Source organism: Gossypium raimondii, chromosome 1, assembly GCF_025698545.1.
Source record: "Gossypium raimondii isolate GPD5lz chromosome 1, ASM2569854v1, whole genome shotgun sequence".
NCBI lineage: Eukaryota > Viridiplantae > Streptophyta > Magnoliopsida > Malvales > Malvaceae > Gossypium > Gossypium raimondii.
Genome location: NC_068565.1, coordinates 45,422,585 through 45,434,429, shown reverse-complemented (window position 1 = coordinate 45,434,429; position 11,845 = coordinate 45,422,585). Strand labels below are relative to the sequence as shown.

At 33.9% G+C, this 11,845-nt stretch overlaps 1 protein-coding gene across 1 annotated transcript; it reads right to left on the bottom strand.

Annotated features, from left to right (window-relative positions):
* Window positions 1–4,455: 4,455 nt before the first annotated feature.
* Window positions 4,456–10,930, bottom strand: LOC105786044 (probable protein S-acyltransferase 23). Its single transcript, XM_012612295.2, has 13 exons — window positions 10,513–10,930; window positions 10,282–10,422; window positions 9,945–10,057; window positions 8,882–8,961; window positions 8,489–8,652; window positions 7,806–7,944; window positions 7,624–7,723; window positions 7,175–7,232; window positions 6,318–6,395; window positions 6,121–6,219; window positions 5,606–5,684; window positions 5,352–5,500; window positions 4,456–5,189 (listed from the first exon to the last, which is right to left on the bottom strand). The coding sequence occupies exons 1-13, from the start codon at window positions 10,759–10,761 to the stop codon at window positions 5,004–5,006; spliced, it is 1,635 nt and encodes a 544-aa protein (XP_012467749.1). The 5' UTR covers window positions 10,762–10,930; the 3' UTR covers window positions 4,456–5,003.
* Between the last annotated feature and the right edge of the window lie 915 nt (window positions 10,931–11,845).

The window sequence follows — 11,845 nt, the reverse complement described above, 5'->3', positions numbered from 1 at the left end:
TCTTCAAACAGAGGTAAAACTTGTAACTTCTGCAAGAAGAAAGGGCACATTAAATCTGAGTGCTATAAGCTGCAGAACAAGATCAAAAGAAAGGCTACGAATCAAAAGGAAAAACAACCAAAAAAATCCAGTGAAGCTGATACTGTAGAAGACTACAGCGATGGTGAACTTCTAGTCGTTTCTATCAACAATTCTAACGTAAGCGAGGAGTGGATCCTTGATTCGGGTGGCACCTTCCACATGAGTCCCAATCAGGATTGATTTACAACTTACGAAACAGTATCTGGAGGTGTTGTTTTGATGACAAATAATGCTTCGTGTAAAATCGTAGTTGTTGGAACGATTAAATTTAAGATGTTTGACGGAGTTGTCAGAACACTTAGTGACGTGCGACATGTTCCAGAAGTGAAGAGAAATTTAATTTCGTTTAGTACTTTTGATTCAAAAAGGTACAAGCACACAGCTGAAAGTGGAGTTTTGAAGATTTCTAAAGGTTCTCTCATTATGATAAAAGGTGGTGTGTCGTTGGAAACACTAAAAATAACCTATCCCTATGATAAAATAATGAAAAGAATAGTATAAGGGAAGTAGGGTCAAATTCTCAGGGACTGGATTTGCACAATTTCTTGTTCCTCGAGATCCCGAGCACAGTTATGCCCAAAAAAAGCGGCGTACCTGGAAAAAAACAAAATTAAAAAAATGGAGGGGTTAAAATTGTATAAATTGAAATTGAAATTATAAAGAAAAACAGAATTGAGAAAAGAGATTCTTTGATTGACAAATTCTAGCCTCCGGTTATCTCGATTCTCTTTGGGTTCAATCCTAGGCTTTTAGGTGATCCTTCTCATAATAGAATAAGCTAGTTATAATGGAAGAGGATGCCTATGACCACCAGCTCCAATTAGATTTTAGACTTACGATTTAGAAGAACCTGACTCTAGCCAACTATCACTTTTGTGAGATCGTCTTACATTAGATCATCATTTCTCAATGGTGAATGCCACACCATTTTGTCTCTTGGGCTCGACAACCACTGATGTAGTAAGCTAACAAACCGACTGTGCAACCTTCCCAAAACATACAAAGCGGCCGCCTTTGCACAAGATGAAAAGATCATTTTTGGAAGGACATGGACGGAAGCGTCAGTCCCGTAATGCGGAGAAATGATAAATACTCATTGAGAAGGGTAAATGCAGATTCTAAGCCTCATGAACCTTTTTTGGAGAATCTCGACAACCTTTGGATAGATGAGTTAAGTGGCTCATGCTTTTTGGGAAAAAAGAAATAAGTTTAATCAAATGGAATTTTATTAAATAATAAAATGAACAAAAGCTAAGAGCTTTAGGGAGACAGAGCTTTTATAGAAAAGATGAGTATCAAATTGTGTCACTCCATCCCCTATTTATAGTATATGGAAAACTTAGTTTGTTCCTATTTAAACTCTAAAGGATAAATAAAGATAAATGAAGATAAAAGCTGAAATTAAATCTAAATAATAATCCTAACAATAATCCTAATAAAATTCAAATTTAAATAGAGTCTTATGTTTATAAATCTCTTCTTTAAATTTTTACCCCCAGTCTTGCACACTTTATATTTTCGGCACCACTTCTTTCCTATTTCGCATGCTGGCCCATTTTGTCTTCAAATTCATGCTTTTTACGCCTAAATTTCCTTTTGCCTTCAATGTAATCCCTACTAGATAAAAAACCATAAATAGCTTAAATTAGTAGGATCATACTCAAAATAAATATGTAATTAATACATAAAAATATATCGTTTCAGAGTATTATCAAAAGGACATAGAAAGACAGCAAAGTTATACATTTTGCAAGGTTTTATTGTTACTAGTGATGTGGCTGTTGCTTCCTCTTCCTTGTCAGATGATAATGTTACTACACTTTGGCATATGCCCTAGGGCATATGAGTGAGAATGACATGGCAGAATTAAGCAAAAGAGGATTTCTTGATAGGCAAGGAATTTACAAACTGAAGTTTTGTGAGCACTGCATTTTTGAGAAGCAAAAAAGAGTTCGATTCACCAGAGGAATCCATAATAGGAAGGGAACATTGGTTTGTTATAGTTTGTTCACGTCCAGATTTATCATATGCAGCCAGTGCCGTTAGCAGATACATGGCGAATCCCGGTAAAGAACACTGGAAAGCAGTTCAGTGGATTGTAAGATACTTATAAAGTACTACTGATGTTTGCAGATACTTATAAGGTACTACTGATGTTTGCTTACAGTTTGGAAGAACTAGAGATGGAGTCATTGGGTATGTTGATGCTGATTTTACTGGAGATCTTGATAGAAGAAAATCTCTCATAGGTTATGTCTTTACAATCGGAGGTTGTGCAATCAGTTGGAAAGTCACTTTGCAAACTACAATCGCTTTGTCTACCACTGAAGCTGAGTACATGGCGATTACTGAGGCTTGTAAAGAAGCCATTTGGTTGAAGGGACTCTTTAATGAACTCAATGAGGACCTTCAAATCAGTACAATATTTTGTGACAATCAGAGTGTCATCTTCCTTACAAAAGATCAAATGTTTCATGAGAGAACAAAAAACATTGATTTTAGTATCACTTTGTTTGTGATATTATTGCTCGTGGTGATATTGTTGTGAGCAAAATTAGTACTCATGAAAATCCTGCAGATATGATGACTAAGTCACTTCCTATAACTAAGTTTGAGCATTGCTGAAACTTGGTTGGTGTCCATTGTTGAAATTAAACCCTTAAAGGGTTTTATGGAAGAGGTGGAGAACTTGTTCGTTGAGAGTTCGCGATGAAGAACTTGTTCATTGAGAATTCGAGTCAAGGTGGAGATTGTTAGAATTGAATGATCCAAATCATTATTTAAATAAAATACAGTTGTAAAATAATATAAAAGTAAAATCCATATAGAACTACAATTCTTTTATTTTATTTTAGAATAAGATTTTTAAATCTTATTAAACTCCATCTGTTTGATATTAATTGAATAAGGTCTTTTAATCTTACTACACCCCTTCTATTAGAATATGTTTTTACAAGCCTATAAATAAGCATAGTTTACTCCTCTTATAATCATTTCGAATTCGACATACTGAATTATATTCTTCTCTACCCGTGATTTTTTCCTGAAAGGGTTTCCACATACAAATTTATTTTCTTTATTTTTTTAATACATTATCATTACTTACGTTCTTTTCTTTCACAGCCTGCAATTGCCGAGCTTCTTCAGTCTGCAATATGGTAAAGAGAAGGGAGAGTATTTTGAAGTTAGCTAATAGCTATGCAAAACAGCTTGTGGAATGTGGATATTTGGTCAATGGTAGTTGGCGTGAAGTAGTAAGTTAAAGAAGGTTCTTCTACGTACCTACAAATATTTCAGCTTTATGAAACAATCATTTGGCTATCTATCTATCTATCTATAATATATAAATATATGGATAAAATCCAGCTAGCTAGCATGCCTGTCAAATACACGCTTACGTGTTTTGACGAGCTAGCTGATTTAGCTTTTACGGCAGTGTACAGCTTAGTTATCGACAGTTAGGTTGAAAAGAATGTCCCTCCTGCCCTGCTAACTCAACTTGTTCCTTTTCCGGAAATTGAAACCCGTGATGAATCCGACAATGCCCACTCAAATTCAGCCCAACTCATCAGATCCACCTCTAATGAGTGTATACATATATTGAGCTTTAAAATATTTTAAATACTTATGATGTTATATTAATAAGATTTTTTTATTAAAATCATTAATTTTATGTGACATGATTTAGAAAGAAAATTTTAAATAAAAATAAATATTGTAAAAATCATGATTTTGAGATATTCAAAATTTTTACAAAATTACCATTCACATTCTTTCTTCTTTTTTTATATTTTACTTTATTTTTAATTTTAATTTAAAAGTTATGTGACAACATTTTACTGTTTTTTAAAATTTTCACTTTAAATTATGTTACATAAAATTTTATATATTAATTAGTAATTAAAATGACAATTCAATAATGAAATAACATGATTGATATTAGAATGTAACTAAAACATTTTATAAAAAAATTCTCATTGGTGTCTTGTCGCCCATTAAATGGAATCAAGCCAAGTCAAATGTGTACATAGGAGTAAGCTTTTCCAACAATTTTTCGATCCACAAAAATCCAACCAAATACTTTTAAACGACAGAACATGCATAATGCACCGCCAATATATATAATACTATTTATATCAAAGACCAAGAATAGGGCAACCATTCTAGTGTCCAGTGCCATGATCAACGCTCGTGTTGTTTTTCTGTTAAATATTTATACTTTTGCTATACTTATAATTTGTGCTATATAAACATTGATATTTTATGTGTCTTCATATCATGTGTTTAAATTTTCATGCGGTGCTTCAATACATTTTCTGGTATTAACAACAAAAATATATTTCATGACACTTGGCAATTTTTTAAAAAAGTAAATAAAACAAATAACATGCAACTCTCATTCCATCCCAATTAAAATTGAGTAAATTATATATGAAGAGTACAATATAGTAGAAGACAAATGGACTAATGTAACAATTTCTTCCATTGGAAAAAATCCTTCAAAGCTCCAAACATGAGCAAAAACAATTCAAGTATAAAACGCAGCTTTTAAGAAACTTTACATGCATACATGAGAATTGAGGCAACACAATGGAAATACCTTGATTTCAGAAAATGCATCCTCACTTCTTCATTTCCCTATCACTTTTTTGTATAACCACTTTCAAAGACTGACTATTTCCTGTGATGACTACAAGATTAAGCACACGATGTATAGATCGAACAGGCTTCTGTTTTCTCCCTCTTTAACCAGGAAGCAAATAGAAGAGGCTCATGTCTCTACGAAAGAATTTTAACTATTTGTACCTTTTTACCCTTTTCTTCTGGTCATAATGTGCAAAGGGTTTGTATATTAACATGAGTCGGGTCTGGGATGTGTATATCTACTTAACAAACAACACAACAAGCTAACCCTAGTTGCTCTAACTGGCAACACTCTGTAATGGAGGCCAAGCAATCTCATCATCTGTGTAACCACGAATGAAGAAATCTGTACAATTCTTTCGGCAACCATGGTTATATGGGTTCCGAAACCGTCCTTCGGGGCCATGGAGATACCGATAGCGAATGGCGTTTGATACTTCGTTAGTGGTGATATTCCGAGCTATCTGAATTAGAAAATAAAGGCTATAGTCAAATCATCTTAAATAGAAAGGGGAACTATTTGCTTCCAGTCTTCAATCAAAATCAATTTTGCCATTTCTACATTCCTTAACCAGCCTTAAAATCTTTAAATAGTCCAGATAAAAGAAAATGAACTCTTCATTTACCTGGGTTGCCTGTATTATGGTCAAAGTTGTAGCAGAAGTCAAAACAAGAGCATCCAAAAGGAGAAATGCAACAATACCAGGATGATGATCAATCACAAGATGAATCCATGTTTTACCAGCAGACAATGCAGGTATTGCTGTCCATATCCCTAATGACACAAAGAAATATATTAAATAAGTTGAATAAAAACTAATTCGATCTCAATCACAAAAGGTGACAAAGACTCGAGGCTTATTTGTCTTAATTCACATACTTTGAACTGCAACAAAGGCACCAATGAATGAAGTCAAGGTTCCCATACATATGAAAACAAAGAAATCCCATTTGTTTCTCTGCAAGTGCACGGTAAGTAAAGCAGATAAGGAAAAAAAATTTACAAAAATAGTCAGATTGCAGTACCAGTTTCACCAAGAACATCTTGTTTAAATCATTCAGTATGAGACAAACTAAAATAAAAGGGGGAAGGGGTGGAGGGGAATAGTATGTTCCAAACAAATTAAACAAAGATGCTAAAGATGGAATGGATTGTAGCACTTATGTGAAAGCTGGGCCACAGATTGTGTCATAGATGCTCCAAAGTGACATCAATATCATCCTTATATAAATACTCTTATTGACGCTAAAAATAACATCTTTCAAATTGAAAATAACTACCAAATATTTAAGAGTCAATAAAAGGTATATGATCTTTACACTCCAATAATGTAAAAAAAGAGTGATTCATTATATCATTATCTTCCGCATTTAGCTCAAGACTGATTTCTTTACCTTTCCTACGCAGTTAGATATCCATGGGCAATGATGGTCAAACTGTTCAATACAGTGCTTACAGATAGGACAGTGCTTAGAACGTACAGGTCTTATTATCTGAGTACAGAGAAATTGGGTCAAAACAGCATTGCAAGATGAGGAATATCCATGCAGAAAAGCAATAGATGATAACAAGAAAAGGTTCATTAGGAAACCTTGCAGGTAGGGCAAAGCTGATCCCAGTTTCCTGTCCATACAGATGCGTTGTTCAGCTCAATATTCAGCAAGGGATCCTACCAATTGAGAATATAATAATGGCTCAATTAATAAAAAAATAACAGCAAATGTAAAGAGCTTAAAGTCTTTTTTCTTTTTTTAATTCTGCACTGAGTTCTGAAAAGGGAAGTTTGTTCCTTTACGGGCCACAATCCTATGGTCAGTTGATCGAGCTACAAAAATTTTTCCGAAGTCTGAAATGTGAAGGAATAAAAATACAGCTGAAAAATCATTTCAAGAGTCTAATAATCAACTAGATGACATGCTTTAATACAGATGATACGAACACCATCCTTCTAGTTCCCCTTCAAGTCCAGATAATTAACCAACCAAACTCTTAAGTCTACATACGAGCCCACTACCCTTAACCCTACTCATGCCACACAAAAAATTTCTGCATCTCCAAAAGCTAGACCTTTTATACAGTCCGCCCTCAAGCTCTTTATTTACGGCATAGAAATGGCTATGCTAGAGAACTTTTAGTCCCTACTTCCCCCTTCTAAATGGGTACAAATAATTCAGATGACACCACAATGGACAGTCTACAGCTGAAGACAATCTAAGCCTCAACTTCACTGTGAATGCTAGAAACAATCATGGCAAGTGGAACTGCTAACTGTAAAAACTTTATAGAAAAACAATGCTACTATATGCACCAGGACCCAGCTCACTTAAAGGCTGCAACTATTTGTGCCTACCAGATACAGCCTTCTCCACAGTACTCAAGACCTTTTATTAATACCTAGCTGCTGTTGAAGGATTAAGTTAATAACTAATTACACAAACACTCTCATACCTCTGTATCTTCATAGCCATCCAATCTTCTAGATTTTTTTATATAACCTGGATCTTTGCTGCAGTGAATCGTGAAAGAAAATCAAGAAGAAAGCATAAAAAAGAATTCGGCCAAGAGTCAAAATTTGTTTAAATCAGACAATGGTTTCATTTACAGGTCACAAATTATGAATAAAATTCTTTTTACCTAGTAGTTTAATTATACAGTTCCAAATTTGTCAAATGTTCCAATTTGTCAAAAAAGCACTTGCCAAGCAAAGCCACATCTAGACTTCTATCAAACAATGCAATGTGCATTATGAACATATAATTGAAAGAGACCAAAAGTCTATATAATAATATTTCATGCACCAAGCTCCAAAAAGACTACTATATCAAGTAGAAAATCAGAAAAATTAAAACATGTGAAATCAACTCAATGAACATAAAAGTCAGAGCATAAACTATTACCTACAACACCTGTAGAACATTATCAACGAGCCAATACCAAGAGAGACACCAGTCCATCCCCAAAGTCCAACAATGGCAGTTACCTTAGGAAGAGTTGGAGCTACATGCAACTTAAAGGGATTATTCATGATCAATGGCAAAAACAAACATGTTGATGGATGAAAGTATAATAATGTACTCACTAGCAAGAACTGAGTTGATGAAGAGGATAATTAGAACAATGATAACACAAAATAATATGGGAGCATAACCAACTTCCCCCATCTTCCCACCATGAATTTTGTCGAACAACCGTTTGCTATTGGCTCTTTCTGCTTTAGACTGAAAATCAAAATAACAAATATTAAACAGCCACAAAATCTACAAGATTTTTTAAAAAAAATTAAAAGAATGTAACAACAGGGGATATCACTTGGAATGGTTTGAGAATTTGATACAGATATCAACAGTGTAAACCATCTTGTGAACTCCTTTCTAGTCAGACATCAAATTAAACCAATTATGCAACTGTAGAGCATGAAAAACATTAAACCATGGAACTAATAATACCATTCTATATTTTCATATTCACATTTTATCGGCTGTCATGATGTTTTATACGGCAAAATTATCTATTGTACATATGCTATTCCCATCCTTCATATTTGAAGTCAAACTATCAAGACTCAAGCTCCACTACATCTGGCACAAACACACCCCAGAAAGGCAGCACCTAATATTAATGGGTCCGCAAAAATCATAACTAATGAGAATCCAGACACAATACTACTGGCAAGTCCAAATGCTCATTTCCTTATAGAAACCACATTCAGAAACTACAGTCTTCAAAGTAAAAAATGTAAAAAACACAACTAACAGTACGTACAAGGAGAAGGGCAATCTGCCGATGACCTTTATCAGATGCAAGCTTAAGAGGGGTGTTTCCAGCTTTATCTTTTACCAATAATTCCTGCTTTGTGCCTGCATGCACGAGAACCATGCATGCCTCTACATTTCCTCTTAGTGCAGCCCAGTGCAATGGAGTGCAACCTGGCAGCAACAAATATACAAAATCATTAAAAACTTCGTAGTAAGATCAAAGCAATAATTTCCAGCTTAGCACGCTAAATAAATTGTAGTTATCACAGGTTCAGGTAGAAAATAGAAGATTCTCACCACCGTTAAAAATTTAAATCATAAAGATAGTTCCATACGGATTCATCACACAACTACAAAACTTGCATGTCAGACAGTGCAAAAATTAATTATCGCACAGTACCTTCTATGTCTTGTTTCCCTTGAAACGCATCTCGAAATAGAAGCAATCTAATTGTATCTGAAAATCCCTTGAATGCAGCCCTGTTTAACAAATCATATGAATGAAAATTATAGTTAACAAGCATTCACTACACTTTTCGAAGAAAAAAGCTACTGCAAGAAAACATAAGCACCAAACATCAAAAGCCAGTGACATTCAAAACAAAAGTTATGCCTAGAGTGAGGTCCTTTATGGTCAGCCCTATAAGCCTTGTTATTGGCCTCTAGATAGGTAACTGGATGATTGATTTGCAACAGTTACAGTTATTTGAAGGTTGTGAAGGAAAAAAACAAAATAAAATTAAATAAAAAATTAAATAAAAAAAAGTGAAGAGATAGAATGAGTAAAAGGTATAGAACATGATGTAAGAACTTGACCATTACAAGTTTCATTTAACCCATATAACTTTCGGATCTAATGATGTATAACAAGACCACCAAATTGAACGGTTCATGTGAGAGGACCTCAAAAAATAACACCACAATGAACCTCAACCTAGGCAATGGTATCGCCTCTCCTTGGGTAAAAGGGGTTGGAACTAGGGACTGGCAATGCAGGTCTCCTCCTGCTTGGGTATGTGACTAACATTGACAATGTAACCAGAACCACATGTGAAAGCTTTCATTCTCCCCAATATGCTACAACAACCAAATATAGGCCACTGCTGATATTGCACCATATTGCGATACCCTTTTAGTACTAGCGTGTTTGTATAGTAGGGGAAAACCTCCTCTTACAAACATGACACCAAATTGCTACACCCTCTTAGTACTGAAAAGCCCCATTCAAAAAGTGATTGTGGTTCATCCACAGCCAACCATAATTGTTTTCCATTCATAAAAGCATAAAGCACAGAGTAGAGCCAAAAATAAAAACATACTACAAAACTATATTGAATGAATAATACTACTTATTTGGCTCCGTCCAAAAATGTAATTAATTGCCTATGTTAGACTTGAATGATCTCAAGCTCTAAACCAATAAATATTATGAAGTATACATTTAGCCTATTTCATAAACATACCAATGAAGTGGCGACCTTCCACAGTTATCAGGTGCATCATATTCTGCGTGATATTTTGCAACAATATGATTTAAGAAAGCTGTTTGCCCATATTGAGCAGCAATATGAACTGCCTGCATTAGAAGAAAAAATGGTTCTGAGATGCACTGCAATAAAAGTAATTACTATTGCATGCATGAAGATGAAAATAGATTAATTTAAGCATAAATCAAACCCCTAGTGCAGTATTTTATTGGAGATGCTTGATCCGGAGAGGTATAGGATTTTAGAGTCCCGTTAATAGCTATGGAAAACAAAGAATCAACAGAAAGCGAAAGATAAAAGCTAAAATAATTACACGATAACCATTGAGATCAGCTGCTTCCACCCGAGCTCCATTTTGCAAGAGCACATCTGCCACAGCAATCGAACCCTTAACTGCAGCCCAATGCAGAGCTGTCTGCTGGTTATTGTCAGTTGCATTTACATTTCCACCATGCTTCAATTATATTTAACAATAAATAAGTTATTTAAGTCTCAAGAAAAATAAATAAAACCTGCCATAAAGTTTAAAAAAAATTGCATTTACATCGATAATGTACTGAGCAATATCTGAGAAGTTGTTAAGAGCAGCCCACTGAAGGGCGTAATAGCTGTTACCGTCAGGTGTTGCGAGTGAGGCACCATCTTCTTCTACGAATTTTCTCAGTTTGTCAAAATCTCCATAGGCAGAGGCCGAGAAGACGTCGATAATAGCAATTTGTTGAGTAGAGTTTTGTTGTTGGGTTGTTTTCGGTTCTGATTCTGATGGTACCACCTCGATCTCTGAAGAAGCCATGTTCGACAAACCTGAATGGATTTTAATCCAAAAATATTTAGAATTTTCGGGAGAAAAATTAGGGATTTAGGGTTTATTAATCCAGCTGGTAGTTGCCATGTTCGATGATGATGACCTGTTTCTGCTTCCTTTTTCTTTCGGGTTTTCTTTTTTCCTTTTAGGTATTTAATGAATCTTCTCTTTTTTACAAATGTATTTAATGAGATCATGGTTAAAATAATCATTAATTAATAACGAAACAAACTATCTTTCTTCCTTTATTGAATCATTAATTATGTCTCAACAAATTATTTTTTAAACTCAGTTTTTGACAGATGTCTAGAATTATCTAGAATTCCTCTCGAACTAATAAATAGGAATATAATGTACGTCAACACACTTAAACTCACGTCCTCCTTTATTCGTTATAATGTCTATGCTAATCGAGTTAAAACTCAATCGGCGAATTAGTATTACAAGTTAAGAGAAAAAATTGTATGAAACTGTAATTTCACGTCATCATTATCCCTTTTTAATAGGAGAACAACAAATTAAAATTTTTCTCCTGATTTTCAACTTTTTCCTCCTAAAAAAATTCAAATCAAACTAAAAACACTAAAAATCAGAAGAGAATATGTCATTCTCCCATTGAAAAAGGATAAGAATGACGTGGAACCACAGTTTCATAAAATCCCTTCTCTACAAGTTGAACACCGATTAAGAAAAATTATAGAGATATTCTTTTATAATTAATATAAGTTATATTATTTGAGAGTATTTTAATATTTTTATTTTAACAAAAAAACCAATAAGAATATGCATAAAGTGATATTTAAACCCGTGTCAATTTAATTAGTAAAATCTTAAATTTATCACTTAACCAAAACTTCATTTTATTTTAATTAATTTTAAACCATATGTTTAAATACGCATTTGTATTCTAAATTGGTAGTATCCATGCGTATAGGCGTGATGAGATTTAATATTAATAATGTTGCTAATTTTGTGTCATAAATTAATCGACACCAACTTAGGATTGATGTATGTATTTAGTATTTTTAATTTGATGTGTTTATGTGTTTAAATTTGGTTTTACTTCCAATTT

Bases quoted from the DNA above. Each gene is read 5' to 3' on its own strand.
- LOC105786044 (XM_012612295.2), bottom strand. From the start codon at position 10,761: ATGGCTTCTTCAGAGATCGAGGTGGTACCATCAGAATCAGAACCGAAA. The intron at 7,724-7,805 runs GTGAGTACATTA...AGTTGCATGTAG, and splicing joins CATCAACTCAGTTCTTGCTA to CTCCAACTCTTCCTAAGGTA. The intron at 7,233-7,623 runs GTAATAGTTTAT...GATTCACTGCAG, and splicing joins ATGTTCTACAGGTGTTGTAG to CAAAGATCCAGGTTATATAA.